General features: G+C 38.6%; 1 protein-coding gene across 10 annotated transcripts in view; it reads left to right on the top strand.

The window, feature by feature from the left end:
- LOC105286415 (octopamine receptor beta-3R) overlaps positions 1 to 13,081 on the top strand; it is a 69,223-nt gene extending 56,142 nt beyond the window's left edge. For all 10 annotated transcript variants that reach the window (XM_026969742.1, XM_026969749.1, XM_026969741.1 and 7 more), the window contains 2 exons: positions 7,110 to 7,221; positions 9,965 to 13,081. In XM_026969742.1, the coding sequence (XP_026825543.1) occupies positions 7,110 to 7,221; positions 9,965 to 10,175 (323 nt within the window). In that variant the 3' untranslated portion in view covers positions 10,176 to 13,081. The remainder of the gene's footprint in view (positions 1 to 7,109; positions 7,222 to 9,964) is intronic.
- The last annotated feature ends 4,146 nt before the right edge of the window (positions 13,082 to 17,227 follow it).

The raw sequence follows: 17,227 nt of genomic DNA, 5'->3' as shown, positions 1-17,227 counted from the left end.
ATTAAAAGTTTGCTAAATCGCGAAATTTCACGCGCGCCGAGGTGCCAGGACGATAGTTTTAAAATCTTTCAAAGTTGACGACCTTGGAATTAACTCTCATTGAGAGACATAATTATAGCGCAAGGAAGCTCGCTAAGCCGTAATGGCTTTTTATTTTTGGAAGATTAATGGCAAAGATAGAAGCGTCATCTCTGCGTAATTAAATATAAGCTTACGCGGGAACGTGGCTTGTCGGGTTACGAGATATCCCATTTCAATTTTCGAATCTCGTGGTTGCGGCTAAGAGCCGTCACCGTCTCTTTTTCCCTCGCTCGTCACTCCTTTCCTTGCAATCTTGCTCCTCATTCCGCTTTCTTTCTTTCTCTTTTGCTTTTTCAATTCGTTTCCCTCTCACTCTCTCGCTACGTATTCACCAGATATTGAGCGAACGAGTCGCGGACGAGAGGGTGCTACCCCGGACGGGAGGGTGTACCCGTTGGAGCTGGCTGGTTGCTGCAGTTGCGTTCACTGACCTACCCCAGCCTGTTCCGCTGGGTCGAGAGATCGAGTCTACCTTTCCCGCGACGCAGCGTCATTTCTCCAATCCAGCTTTATCTCGGTTCATTTACTGGATCCGCAGTCTTTGCGGATAGATTCGCGTAGAGACGGACAGAATCCAGAAAATATTAATAAAAAAATGGGAACTTATTTTATCAGAGCAGCACTAAACTGTCCGCGTGGAAGTAAAAGTAATTTGGAAAAATTAAAAAATTAATCTTGGTGATTTATTAAGATAAAAATATATAAAATGACATGTAGAATATACAGATAAGAATAATATTACCTTTACCTTGTTTATCTTGTGTGTTTTTTCAGAAAATATATAATTATAAACTAAAGCAAAAAAAGGACATCTCAATGAATGAGTGAGATAAATCTTGATTAGCTTAACTTTTTGCGATCTAGCAAGTCCGAAGGAGCATGCTGAGTTAGATAATGCGCAGGATCCGACCTCTCCAATGAAATTGTGTGTAGTATTCCAAGGGCTATCCCTCAACTTTTTACTGATCCTCTAATCCATCAACGAAGAATACGACACTATAGCGTAACGTAAGGACTAGCAAAAAGAATCAATCAATATTAACGGTGATAGCAATTTATTAAGTATATTTCATGTATAAATATTTATGTAAACATAAAGATCTAATTATTATGTCGAAATATTCGATCGAATTAATCTGCAAGTGAAACGAAGGAAAAGATCTTGAGCTTGCTTTAGAGACGAGACAGTCATCTCGCGGAATACTTTTGCGGAATAATACCTTTCTTCGCCGTGTGGATTACGGTTTCTCGTTACGCGGAATGAACAGCTGGATCAGCTCCTGTTTTATACGATTCATTATACCGGACGTCCGAGAGGTGTATTCCGACCTGTCTCCATTTTCTATTTTACCAATTATTTTACTCGCGCGAGGCGACGGCATAGTACGCGTTGATCGATGATAAAAAAAACGGCGGTTAAATCAAAAGCTTATTGGCAGGCGAACATCGACTATCGAGAAGACATCGACAGCTTAACGCGATTGTGTCTAGGTAAAGTTTAAATTTATTTAAAGTCAGCAACGTGACAAAAATTGTCTCTTCCTGGGAATTTACGCACTATTTAAGATATTTCTTTCTTATTTCTAATATTAATGTCAATTTTGGCTTGTTACAATTTTATTAGAGAAATTTTGAGAGGAATTTTATCAGAGGATCCAGTTTACAAATGATTTCTTTATTTCTCTCTCTCTCTCTCTCTCCTTCTCTTCTTGCAAAAAGTACATTAAGGAATAATTTAGGAACAGTCAAGAAAAATGCTACGTATCATAAAAGATTTATGGCCACTTTTTTCTAGCGTTGGTCCGCTATATCACGTTCAGAAGTTAGGTAGATGTTGATTTATGATTCTAGCTATTATTTGTTATCTACTTGTACATTTGTTACGTCGGACGCAGAACTTACTCAATCAATTTTATTATAGTTAATGAGAGCACCAAACATTTGTTACTAACAATGACGAAATAAGGTTTCCATTAAAAATTTTGATTACATTGTTAATTATCCAATTATTTCGACGGATTATTTCAACGACGTCTCTGATTTTATCATCTCAAAAGCACCTCGAAATCACCCGTCAAATCGAATCGAATCGACATATAGAGTGACGACCCGATTTTCGCGCCGTAGGCCGTGCAACGCTCGCTCGCTCGTGTACCTCGCGACCTAATTTTGCGAAAGGCCTTTCAGAGACGTTGACATTTAGTCAAGTACACATCATTCCCACATACATGTGTTACGACACACAATTTATGTGCACATACATGCAACTGACCGGAGATATTATTGCACCATTAAGGCAGTTATAAAGGCGTAAGCTGGTTCCGAAGATGATGCACTTTAGCTACGTTGCACGTTGCACGCCCATTAACCCGTAAACGATATCTCGAGCCCGAATCTCTATGCGAGTTTAATTGAGCGAGCATGCGTATTAATTTTCCTCTCCAATAACTAATAAATATTGTAAATAGTAATAATTGTAATCAAGAAAAGATTTAAAGAGGGTGAGAAGAAGAGAAAGAGAAATTTTACTATTCCTAAATGTCCTCATTTTCTCAAATTATAATTATGCATTAGGAGAGACAACTCCAACGATTCTTATATCTTGATCTTGATACGTGTCATTGATAACCCTGAGCCATTATCAAAAGATATTAAACGGTGTTCGTTGTTTATTAAAAAGTTACTAACAAAATATAAGAAAGTATGAGAATTGTAATTTTCGATAAATGTAACAATAGAGATAACAATACAAAATGAAATCAAAATAAATATGTAGGCAGGAGGAAGAGCAAAGTCCCTCCTCTGCATCCTGGAAAAAATATAATCTCCCTTATACCTTCCACCTCGAAAAAATTAATTATAATGTCCTCTCATGTCTCTCCTTAATAAGACAATTTCGTTCCTCTCTGGCACGTAATTCCGTCGTAATTCGTCGCCTATGTGGAAACGTGGAACATTGATCCTTCTTTCCAAAAATGTATTTAAAAACCTTAAAATGTATGAAATATCTCATATAATTTATCGATTATACAATTATACAATTTAACAATTATGTATTAAACAAAATAGTTTGAGTTAGATTATATTGTATTTTTTTCATGATAAAGAATACAAAGGAGATTATAGTTTTGATGGGATAAAAGTGTAAGAGAAAGGGCTGCATCTCTTCTATATACTAACACATTTACTTTGATTTTGTTTTTTGCGTGTTACCTTTATTGCTACAGTGAGAAAAATATCTAATGGGATAATCAATTACACAGTAACAAGCGGATATATCCGAGTAAATTGTATTAAGACAAACAAGATGATCGGACATATCCCATGAAGGTAATCGGATATATCCATCATTTAATCGAGTCAAGATCAAGATCATCGGAACTGCCTCCCCTATAATGCATAATCCAGATTCGTCCTTTCACATAGTTGTTAAAACTCTGACTCTTTGCAAGTATATCTTGTTCCTAGTGTGTACTCTCGGTTAATAAATAATTTATGTTCATCGCATAATATCGTCTTTTCCACAGACAATAGCGTCTAGCTGCTGCGGAAGAGAAAGAGAGAAAGGGACAGGGAGAAAGAGAGAGAGAGAATAATGCACACAGAGTCTCATCGAAACATTCCATTGAGAACAATATCGCGTGTTGTGCGTGACTCTATGACGGCAACTCGATATGCGCAACATCTGTATCAGTCTCATCTACTCGCGAATCACGTTTCCAATAATAGACGCGACCGGGAAGAAGAAGCAACGTTCCACGTTTGTGTTACGACGGAATTACGTGCCAAAGAAGTGTAAGAGGCGAAAAATAACTAGGAGACTGCCTTAGATTTGAACTCGAACTCTCCGGGATCCCTGGTTCACACGCCTAGGTCTTAGGCTGTACGGCCAATACTCCTACTGTTGTGATCAACTTGTTTTCATTCTGATCCTCTATACGACCTGTCAGTCTCGACTATCTTTCCAGATCTTACAGAAGAAAGAAATTGTCTGATTAAGGAGAGACACGAGAGGACATTGTAATCCGTTTTTTTCTAACGAACGAGCTTCCGTAATACGGATGAATCCATCTTCTAATTGTGCGGTACGTACCGTGCGTAGTTATCAAATTAGGTCTCGGATTTGAGCTCGAATCATGCCGATAATAATAATAAATTCATGGATTTAGTTTTGAGACACCGTGTACCGTGTCGATCAGTCAGCGTGAAAATGAAATGGTGCAATTCCGAAAACTGACAAAAGCCGCATATTATGGAACGAAAGTGGAGCGATGGGCGTTAAGTTTCCGCGTTCAGTTCAGCAAGAAGATCTCTTTGCTCCAGGGCGAAATTTCTCCGAATAATTCCCATGGTGAAATTCTGTCACTGTAATTACGTAAGTTCGCCATTACGCGATTATACCCTCTGCCTCTGTCCGAAGGCTTTTCACAGAAAAGAAACACGACGTTTAACGGGATGTTGTGTCAAAGAGCACTGTAATTCAAGCGAGTCGATTTCGCGGTCCATTATTGATTACCAGTTCAATCGAGCCCCATTATCCGCTCGTTACGGTGTTATTTGTGGCAGAATCGTACTTGAATCGTGGCAATACGCACGATAGCGCGTGAAATTAAAGTGCATTATATCCAAATGAATCTTGTTTGTAAGGCCGATCAAATTGCATAATTTCTGAATCACATGGGCATCACGGAATACGATTTCCTAACGAATTCCAATAAACGTCATAAACGTCCAAAAAATTTTTTGGCTCTGAATTATCATTCCTCGTATGTATTATACATGAATATGTGTGTGTGTGTGTGTGTGTGTGTGTGTGTGTGTGTGTGTGTGCGTGCGTGCGTGCGTGCGTGCGCGCGCGCGCGTGTGGTGAACAGGCAGTGACATCATATCATTATAGACTCGTCGTTAGTCTGCTTTAAAAAGCCAGAAACCGGACGGGGCGGCACAAAAGCGTTAAAGATATTTCCCCAGAGACACTCGTAGTATAACGAGCGGCATATTAAGACGCAGCTTTAGCCGCTGAGATTACGCGATGCGAAATAGGGTCGCGATTGTCTTGCATTCCAGATTGTCGCTCGCGCGCGTGCACACATACAGGGTGCCTCAGTCCGCAGCCTGAGAACTTACGAGGAAGGGTGCGAGTAGGCGAATACTACTAGACGGACAAGTTGACCTATTTAAAACACGTTGTCGAGAATTTCCAGACACTCTACGTCATTTAAGGCTTTGATGCCTTAATTTTAAGTGGACAACGCTCTTCTCGCTGAGAACTGACTCTGTAACTCCATGGCACGTCCTAGCTGTGTCTTCTCCCGTGGATCAGCCTGTATGCACAGGCGCTTCTTATATCTTGATAGACGAGTGCATTGATTGCACGAAAGCGCTGAGCATCGACCAACCAACCTAAATCTGCCTCACTGCGCCCGAGCACGCGAACCCTTCAGCCTTCTGTTCGGACGGACACCCTTCCTTCCATTCCCGTATTATCTAAACAACAACCACCTTCCCGGATATGGCCCCGCCCGAGTGAATTCGTTCTGTCTGCGGTTCTTGGGATCCCGCTGCGTATCAACGAGCTCGAGAATTAAAGCTCTCTGTGCCGATGAATCTAACACAATTTTTTCTTCATTCATCTGCAGTTGAACGACATCATTGAATGATTCTACTCAGAAATATCCGTCATAATTCTTGAATGTGTATCTGAGAGAAAAATTCAGTCGTGAAGAAACGATTGACACAATTTAATTCCGCGAAGAAAAATTTCATAAAAATAAAATCCTCCGTACAGCAACTGAAGCTCGCTGGTTCATCCGCAACTCTCAATTACATCATGAACTCGGTATTGACACGCTAGAAACGCGCATGCTGAAACTGGTTACAAAATTTTTCTCTTCTTTTCTCCTGAAGGAGGATTCCTATCCTCCAGAGTATCATATTGTAACCTAGGAATACATGATTTTCCTTTCATTCGTATCCAGAACAGGTTTCCGCAAAATAAAAGTTTAACACGTATCGCCTATCCTCCCTAGCAATAATGTATTTTTGTTCGTATAAAAATTTCTCTCCCCTTGTTTTTCTCTTACATAAAAATAATATATATTTTACATTATATCTTCTATACTTTTTATATTCAATTGTTATTCTGCTGCTGTATACTTTCAGTTCTTGCAAAGCGTTTTACGCTGATCTTGAAATAAATAAAAAAAATTTATAACAGAAATGTAAAATAAAAACACGATTTTTTGTTATTCCTTCCGTATAAAAGTTATCGTCTGCTTGTGGCGGAAAAAACTTTCTCACGGGATACTAACTGGCGAGATTAAGTGGCGAGAGTGCATGTTAACAGCTCGTGGAAAAATCTCTACGTATGATGATGTTTGCTGGCGATTATCACAGTTATGATAACAACGCTCAATCGCACGTTGTGCAAGTTAATTATATCAGAAATTGGGTAGGCTGACTTTTAATTATGTTTGCTGGAAAACTCCGACGAGTAAAATCGCGAGAGAAAAGCGCAATAGCGTGATGGAATAATTTTCCATTAAACCTCGTTATTAAATGTGTCTCATTGATGCGGATCTCGATAAAAGGACGTAAAGTTAAACGTCGCGCTCGCAAAATCATAGTAATAATAATAATAATTATTATTATTATTACGGTTATCACAGCAATTGTCAGTAAATTCAGCTTATTTCGCAAGGATAATTATGCTAACTATGGTATTATTCTCGGTGAATCTAAATTAAAATTTACCGACACGTAATTTGACACGCGTTTCCCGGAAATGTAATGCGTTAATATTCACGCTTCACATTTCACCTAGAAACGTATTATCGGCCATCTAGCAAATATTTCATGATGAATCTCATAAAATGTCATAATTATTCTAAGAGCTTGCGATATTCTTTATGACTTACCTTCCGAAATTTTAGCCGAGATAGCGTAAAATCTATTTGAAGAGGACTGTAACTTGACATTCTTTGTTGGAAATGGAAATGCGAAATAATTTGGACGTTTGTGTGTTTCAGGCACCTCGATACGACAACAAACGAAAAGTTGGCGGGCCGAGCACAAAGCCGCGAGGACACTCGGCATAATTATGGGGGCATTTCTTCTTTGTTGGTTACCGTTCTTTCTTTGGTGAGCATTGATGCGATCGTTTCCAAGAATTCCATGAATGACAAAATTATTTTTTTAATAATAGTTCTCCAGTTTTGTTTTCTTCTTTTCATTTTTGTTAACTCTCGATCATCCTGTCGAAAGCAAATCCATCAAAAAACTTTCTAGACGGTGAAAGCCTTTTATAGTGTTAAGTATGCGATATTTAAGCCGCACTCTTGAATGTCAATGAACTTCTTTTTAAGAGAGAAAACGCAGCGAGACGTAAGTTCTCGTCGAGCAAAGTAGTTCAGTAGAAATCCACTTGGAGACTTTACTTTTGAGAGTGAAGAGATGAAGGTTGGTGAATTTATACTATGAGATTTATGTATCGAGTCGTCGTCAAGGGAAAGAGCTTTGCTGATACCGCATGTCTAAAGTTAGCGAACAACAGAAGAGGGGGAGAGGGAGAGGGAGAGAGAGACAGAGAAATAGTTTCGTCTCTCCCATGTTTTATTAATGCGAGCTTGGAGAGTGCATCTCTATGAAGTTTGCTGAGGACTTACCCTACTCTCCCCGCAGGCTTGCTCGCAGTTTGACTATTTGCTTGACTAAGCACCGAGACCACAGCGGAATATGAAGATTTCTCTTATTCGTGAAACGGAAAAAAAACTTTTTCTCGCGCGGGATCCAGATTTTAAATATAAAGTAGAAAATTGCTTCCCCTGACGGAATGTAACAATTTTCCGTGAGCACGTAACACGCGGTATCACTTGTTTTTTATATTATCCGTTCGCAAAGATGAAAAATTTGTTGCTTCAAGAATGAAGACAATGTAAAAAGAGATTTCCCTTTTACGAGAATAATAAAAAGGTATTGGAAAACAATGGCATAAATCCGTAAGAGCGGATGCGCGGTTGCGGGAGCGATCAACTGCGTTTTCAGAGTCCAATTTGTTTGATTGATATCGATGGCTTTGTAATTTTCGTCAAACGGAGGCAGCGACCACAAATCGACGACCAACGACGTCAATCCGTTTAATATCGGCGTTATATCTGTATTATAGCGATCGATGCTTCGTGCATTAGTAATGATACGACTGCGTGGTCGAAAATGCGGTCGCATTACGTTCTTATTTGTACGGAATATCTCAAAGCTATCGAGCAGTATTCTTGCGATAATGGATTTCCTGATAAATTTAGGATCCGTTACTTCTTCAGAAAGATTGCGAAACAAAAAAAGAGAAGAGAAACCATAAAGTCCATGATTAAAGTTATCACTAAAAGCAAATAAACAAATATTTTACGATATCTTTTAATTGAATAGTTCCGGACTTGGAAAATTTAAATAGCTTAATTAAACCATATCGAGAGGAAAGGAGGGGACAAGCACAAATCTTGTTACCGCAAACTGGCAAATTACGCCCACGATCTTCGTGGAATATTTCGGTGTAATTATAACCGCTATTAATCAAATATTTCTCTATAACAATTTGTTTCGTTAAATTCTCGAAATGCAAAAATGAAAATACGGTTCTTCGAGTCTCGGGGAAAATGAGCATGATCGATGCCGCGCGTACGGAATCCGTAACGCAAATCTCGTTTTCGCGTGTATGACGGGCAATATTGAACATTGATTTAAAATCACCGACAGCATCTTGACGCTGACGTACATAGCTGTATCTATATGCAAAGTATTTCTTTCTCTCGCAAGAGAAAACGAGTTTTCTGTCACGACAAATCCACAGAATAAGTCACGTAGGTGCCCTTCGAGACATATAGGCAAATAATATATTTTAATATATCGATACATTTTAACATGTATGTAAAGCCCGTTTTAGACTATGCAACATATTGCGCAAGATTTGATGCAATTGTTAAAGCAAGAAATATTGCAGATATCATACACAAATTGCAAACAAATTGCATTTGCATGTGTTTCGTAGATTGCGCAAGATATTGAAAACGTGCTCCATTTCTGAGCAATGTTTTGTTTGTTGACATGCGCCATGATTTGTGCGTTTCGAGATCTGTTTTTTTTATCTCTGGACTGTCTGCACCAATACAAGAAGTATATACATCTGTTCGTTTCAGCTGCCTGCACCAGTGCAAAAAGAACCTCGAAAGAGAAGAAACTTTTGTTACTTGTTTATTTATAATTAATGTAACGTTATAATAATCGCCTCGCTACTTGCCTCTGCATTATTCGTTTTGTTATACATGTTCTTTAATTAATTATTAATAATAATTATGATTATTAATTATTATTAATTATTATTAATAAGCACGCTATTCCAATATAACTGATACGTTCCTCCATGTTTGCAGTTTGTACATATTGCGTAAATCTTGCGTCAAATAAAATGTACAGTATAAAACACAATACAATTTAACGAGAAACAATTTTTGCAATAAAAAATTGCTCAAGAAATTGCGTCACATCTAGCGTAAATATTGTATAGTCTAAAACGGGCATGCACGCACTCGCATGTGCATACTGATAATAAAATCGGTGATAAAATTGACTATAATTGCATGGTAAAAACATTATAGCCGGAATATTTATTTTTATAGTAAATTCTATTATAATAATAGTAATATGAACCATTATACTATTCCATTATACCATTAGCACTATTTGATATATACTTGACTTCAGGATACTATAATTTATAATAAAATTATAGTAATTTCAACTATATTTTTTTATCAGTGCAGTTACAAAAATGAACACAGTTTGTCAAGCAGACATAAAATGTGCTTGTCTTTATCGTTTTTCTTTTCAGGTATCTGACGACATCGCTGTGCGGCGAGGCGTGTTACTGTCCGGATGCAGTGGTTTTGGTGCTTTTCTGGATAGGGTACTTCAACAGCGCCCTGAACCCAATCATCTACGCGTATTTCAATCGCGATTTCCGCGACGCCTTCAAAGACACTCTGAAGAGCGCCCTGCCGTGTTGCGCCGGTTGCTGGAAGACACCCTCGCAATTCGTTTAGCGTAACAAAGTCCCAAAGAATCCCCTTATCATCCCTTATTTACCCTTTTTTTGGATCAAGCTCCGAATCCAAGCACAAGTTCCTATGCCAATGAAAAGTGTCATCGCGCTCGTTCTTACAGCAACGACATCGGCGTCGGCGACACGTAATTGCCTCTCGCATAATCGCATTTCGAAATAATGTAATATTCCAATTTCAATAATGTAATATAATCCGCTAGTGCTATCACATCGCCAGCGGGAGGCGCTTTCGACAAACGCTTTCGGAGAAATACGAGATCGAAATTAACACACCCGAAGAGCAGATCTATTAAAATTGGATATTAGCGAGTATAATCGGTGCTATTACTGAGCGATTATCGTCGATACGCTTTCGTATTATAGCCGTCAAAATTTACGTGGCTAAAATACGGAGGCGGAGTCCCTCCTCGGCGTGGGTAGTCGGAAAAATTTATTCCACATGATAAGATGACGTTTCTGAAAGTAAAATAATAATAATTGAAACATTTTCGAGAATTCTGACTCGCAGAGATCACTCGAAAACGATTAAGAGTAACTTGATGATTACAATCTTTTTGCATTATTTTCTTCACATCATTCTCATGCTGATTGCACGCGTGACGATCAAATCATCGAGAATGAAACAATAATGATGAAATTGTAACATTACTGCGCAAGCGAAATGAGATAAAATAATGGAATCTTGAAGAACTTTTGATTGGAAATAAATAAATGCCGAAATGTAATGCGGGTAAGTGCTTGCGGGGCACAAAAGGGACTTTGTTAATCTGCGTTTATCTTGTAAATATGTCGAGATATCTGACTAGCGCTAATTAGATGTAATTACTAGGGCGCCGGCACAGGCGAGGTGTTGTATTATATTGTAACGAAACACTTATCAACGCGGCGATATCGTGTTCGTAACGTTATCGTAATCACAAAACAATAATGTCGCGATGGATCATCCGGGCTGAGGATATTCATCGTGCGCCATCGCGTCGTTTTGCCTGTATAAATGTACCATATATAGCAATAACTACACGGAGGAGGATTGTAAATACGTAGCAACACGCGTGGATACTTGTCATTTTTCTAAGTAGGAAGTATAACGTACTTGATGTACGTTGGCGTCGAGTTTTGGGTATTTTATGTGTCGTTTGAATGTACACGGTAAGAACGTGATAGAGAAAGAGGGTTAATGCGTGTGTGTGCGTGCGTGCGTGCGTGCGTGTGTGTGTGTGTGCGCGCGCGCGCGCGATAATGAAACTATCTTACGCGCGCAGTTACGCGGACCGTCCGAGTAAAGATACCGTAATAATTAGCGTAATTCCTTGGCAGACACGGCTCTCCCGTGCAATCTTGCAATTTCTGACAAGTCATCCTTTACGTTCTCTTAACGAGGCTCGCCGGAAACGAGGTTCAAGTATCCTACTTTACACTAGTATTATCGCGGATTCTCTCGCTTTTCGAAAATTCGTCATCGGGCGAATCGGCTATCTCCGTTAGAGGAACGCATCAAATTCGGAGCTCGTCAATGGTTTAGCACATCGGTGACAACATCGACGACAACAACGAGAAAACTTATACCGGCAAATTTGTAATAAACGCATTAAAACGTCTCAATTTACGAAAAATTCCAACAAGGTATAAATTAACGAAGGAACTGCTGCACTGCGCTGGAGATATCTCTCTGCATAATCCGTTAGAACGAAACACGGCGAATCTAGAATTAGACTCACACAGAAGACTGGATAATAATATACGTGCCGTATCTATTTTTGTCCCCCGTTTATAGCAAATTACTCGTCCGCGTAGAAAATCTTACGGACCTTGCGAATAGTGTCAAGCAACACCTCGATTTGCCTCCCATACTTTCTGACTATACGAATTTTCAGCTCAAATGATTAATTTAACATTCAACTTGAGGCGAGAGTGACCGAGTGTTTCCTTCCCTCTTCACGCATTCATACTATTCTTACTTTCCTATACCGCATCGTCGATAAGCGTTTAGACGTTTCATATCGGGCTTCCGTTCAAGTAGATTTCAGCTGATCGTAAAATGCAAGAGAAGAGAAAAGGAATAAAGTAGAACACAGGAGACTCATCACAAACTTTTATCAGCGAAATAATCGATCGAGTTCGTTTGTTCGTGCGAATGCTGAATCCGACAATCCCAAGTAATGCAAGGAAAATCGCATTCATCGAGGAAACAACGGTTTAACTTAAGTCGCGCTGTACACACAGGGCCTAAAACGAACATGGTAGCGTTTTAAAGAGCGGTACTAGCAATTCACTGCAGCGGTAACTTTAGGTCGGCGTAGGCGTTTCAAAGTGTCTGGCGGCAGATCAGACACATGCAGAGTAGGTAGAATTAAGTGCGAATGTGAAAACGCGACGCGAAAGGACTGATATGTAGATACTTATGTAAATTGTGAGGGTAGAAAGGGAACGAGAATCGGGGACGAGGAAGAGGGAGCGTCTATATATAAGTATATAAGTGAATCGAAACGGAATAAAATGGGCTCAAATGGGATACCTTCTGTGCGTAATCTATGGCTCGAAATATATTGGCTTTATACGGGTGACTTGGAAATTTTCATCCAGAAAAGCAACAAGTATCTTTACATCTTAACTTCATTCGTTTAACTGAACTCTTAATTTAATCCAATATTATTTTGATGGCTAATTTAGGAAATTAATTTTGTTTCTACTAAAACATCCTGCATATATCGGCATTTATACGTAAGGCATATTGATATTAAGAATATCATTCTCTGGTGGATGTGATAAGACATTTATCTTTTTCGCCTATCGAGCCAATTTTGTTCTATTCGATAAAAGCTGATGAGAGAAAGAGAGAGAGAGAGAGAAGGATGGAAAATAAATGAGATTACATTACGAAGGACAGTACGGTGCAGTCTTTAATCACATCCTCGTCATTCACCCCTCGTCTATCCTATAGCACTTTCCGCAGCAATATTTCATTAGTTCCAGCATTTTACGCGATGAATTAATTTGACGGGGACACATCACGTTGGGATTGTTTGCGGTTAACCGATAACCAGAAGGATCGTGATTAATCGACAGATTGACCTGAGAGACCGAGGCAATTATCGAAGCTATTACTTCTGCGTTTATTAATTATCTTTGCTAAAATTAATCGATATCATTTTGATATTTTTACTCAATGTAAAAAAAGAGCTAATTATGTCAGCTATATTTCGTGGACACGCGCGCGCGTTATTATTCTCCGTAGTAATATATCCATTACTATTTGCTGCAATAATGCTTTGCCTTGCTTCGTAGAGACGCATTACGTGTTCACTAACATCGGGTTCCGTGCGATGAGTTTCGTGAGGGCGATCGTAATAACGATCCCATTTGCTAAACCTGCAATCGCACGGAGATGAGAAATTGCGCACAAAGCAGCCGATTGATGGATAGACACTCCGGGAAACGAGGGACGCGATTTCGCGAAAGCAATCGCCGATATTCGTGTCGTTTCGCGTCAGCTGATGTGCTGACAGCCATGAAAAGACGTCCCTTTATTCCCCTGCTTTATACATACGGGCCCTCGTCTCACCAAGTCGCTCATGAAATATACACACGTTCAACGTATTCTACGTGGAGACCGCATGGGAAATGGAACAAGAAAAATATTTTCCCGCCACCCTAAAAGGGAGGGAAGGAATTCCCATAACTTGTCTCGCTATCACGCATGAAATTTTCCACGTTAATGCTTGACGGAAATGTCTAACGAGATCATTCTAAAATACGGTACTTGTCAGAAAATATTTTGCATTTTCTTCTTTGTTCCTGTACGTCATTTATTTTAACTAGATTAATTAGAGATTTCTATTTTTAGGCGAGTCTTTTGCCTGACAACACACACCAAAGCAAGATGTTCTTGTCTAGGGGAAAAGAGGCAAGGAGAAGCAACATTTGTCACGAGTTCGAGGATACTGTGACACGCATTCCGTTTAAACAAAATCGTTTGTTCCCTTTCTTGCGGACACGTGGTGTTTTATTTCTTCCGTACTTAACGTCACGTGAAGGCACGCAACGTAACGCCCCAAGGAATGAGCATTTGAAAAATGACTAACCTTGCGTGATAAATATCTGATGACGCAGGAGAAAAATGTTTCTGCTGCTAATACTAAAAAAATAAGGCGCAAAAAATAAGACGAGATCAACGAAATAATGTTTTTAATCAAGCTTTCTCTGGTACAATAAACACTCTAGCGCTTTCTTCCTCTATTTTGTAAATGTCTAAGGCGTGATGAATCTAATCATGCTTATAAAGAAGCAGGAGATCATGCTTCAAGGAATGATATGGCAACGTACAATATGCTTCAATTATGTATTCTCTTCTTTTTCGCGTTATGTATCCCCGATGAAGAATACTCGATCACCGTGAGATACGCGTAACATCAGAACTCACCTCGCTCTCTAGTTTGTATTTTGAAAATTCGTACTTGTCATCCGCTCGAATAATTAATTGTAACAGCCGTTCAGTCTTCCTTCTGGAGATTCTTATCGGAGGATGAATAATCGTTCGTCAGATTCGTGGAGTCGCGATAAAGGCTGTCACGCAGCTACTGCGTAAACGATATTCGATAAATCGACAGATAACGCGCCCTTTTGTTCAACGAGATGAGAAATGTCCCGCGATAAATCGCCATAATTCGTGAGCCGCCATCTGCCCATCCTTTAAATAAAATAATCATAATTTGTCGAAAAGTAGGTTAAATTCATGTATTTATATCAGATTCTCCGATAAATTTATTACGCTAAACTAGCGAATATTTTGAAAAAGATACCGTTGATATTGCTGCTCACGCATTGAGATATGGCTCGAGATTTACACGTGAGAAGATTCCACCGAGAGAGAAAAGATTCTTCTAAATTGAGAAGATTGAGAGGTCACCATAATTTCTACTCAAGCTCCGCTTTATGGTAAACAAGAGATATAAACAGATTATGATATTCCATAACTCTTCGCGTCCCTAAAAAAAAGAAAAGTAAGTGTAATGAAAGGAAAGAGAAATAAATATCGAATAAGAGCTAAGCCAAGTGGAAAAACGGGAAAAGTACTTGATAAAAGCGCAAAAAATAGATCAGTAAATTTATGATAACCACTTTAATAGATTGAAATTAAATATCTGTGTAAACTCTACCTAATCTATTTCTTGATTTACACCAGATTTTATGCCGTCTGGTTATTTTTGGCGGATCATTTTGCAAAATTCATTTTGCAAAATTCGACAAGATGACCAAGTTAGTAACAAAGTTATTCTCGGCAACTTTCGATAGATGAGTACTCTTAAGCATCTCACGGAAGTAATTAGTGTTATATTGCAAAAAGGGTGAATATCGGTCGGCTCTTTCCGAACTTATCAACGCGATGAGACCCTGATACGTCAATCATAAGTAGAGTTGTGCAGAAATTCGTGTTCACGAATAACTTTCCATTTTATATCGGCGAATCGAATCGAGTTTGTGATTTGTCAAGTGTACGACAAGTTTGTTTCGAAAAAAAGATCTTTAATAGTAATCTAATAATAAAAAATATTCGTTGAGCGGAAATAGAGAGAATTTTAGTCGCGACTCGTACAAGTTATACGCTAACAGATATTACGCAAAAGTTCTCATTTTTTTACTTTTTTAAAAAGTGACATCAAGGTTTGTAAAACGTCATATGTCATGATTTGACGATAACCATAACTTCGAAAAACAACAGTGAACGCTGTAACCAATAAAAAACTATATATAAATATAGCTATGTACATTTTTCGTATTTAGCAAATATCATTTTTGACTTGATAGTTTTTTCGTACGTGATGTATTTATCTAACTTGACGCCTTCGGATTACTTATTCCAATCGATGTTTTTGGGATAGTATTTTCGAGATGTGATTGAGATACGAACAAACTTTTTTCGCAAAGGGACTCGAAATTTATTGGAGAGAGAGTATAGAATCGTAAAAACCGAGGGCAAACATTTTGATGATTGCATTGCATACATTATGCATCTAAAGCGAAAATATGATAAAATGTTTACCTAATAAATAATAAGGAACGAAAAATTGCAAGAAATGAAGCACATACAAAAAATAAAGGCAAGCAAGGCTACAGGGATAATTATAAATTTGTCTTGAAATCGGCAAGTGTTGTTTTCCTGCATACATGGCACTTACAACTTTAATACTCGTAGCTACATCGCAGCAGATGAGACCAGCCATGCTATATGAACCTGCTCTATCCAGTCGATTGTCCCAATTCCCTCAGCGGAAATCGATAACGATATTCAGAAAATTTATTTGCAAATTCGCACGCCAACGCCAACGCCACGGTCACGAAAGTGAGCTATTGTCTCGTGGCCTGAGAAAATTCTGTCCAACTTGAACGATCAGACCTGCGTTGCTAACAATCATTAGTGGATCAAACATTCAAGAGAATTAATTATATATAAATAAATGTTTTTCTTTTTCCACCGAAAATAAAATCAGGTATTCACGTTGTAGCGCAAAAATCGAATTATTGTTGGCGATAACGTTCGCGTATCACGCTTGTCAATGATGTTGGCCAGCGAGAATAGTTGATTCGAATGAGATCGATGCGATTTCAATATTTATTGCCAGTGTAAAGGCCACTTTCATGTACGTCAAGGTTGGTCATGTCTCTGCGACCGACTTAGTATCTCGTTGCATCTCTCCGCAAGAGCAAAATTATGTCAATATTTAACGGTAACTCTCATGGACCAGAAAAACCTACAAACATATAATATCGCATAATATTAATATCCAAGAATTTCTTTTTTACACATTCAAACAGTTTTGCAGATGTATGGTTATGTTATTCCTGAAAAAAGCGATAGAATGCGTAATTCCTAAAAGATTAAACGTGACTTGAATCCAAGTCAAGTCTTCCCATGCATCTATCTCCATTTTCATCCCTATAACTCGCGTATTTCTGTTTTTACGTGACTGCTCTGGCAATGAGATCGAGATAAATTCCTTACAAGCTTCACGTCTTACAGCGGGTTCGTACATT

This window comes from Ooceraea biroi, chromosome 5 (assembly GCF_003672135.1).
Source record: "Ooceraea biroi isolate clonal line C1 chromosome 5, Obir_v5.4, whole genome shotgun sequence".
Classification (NCBI taxonomy): Eukaryota; Metazoa; Arthropoda; class Insecta; order Hymenoptera; family Formicidae; genus Ooceraea; species Ooceraea biroi.
This window is presented reverse-complemented; position numbering and strand designations above follow the sequence as displayed.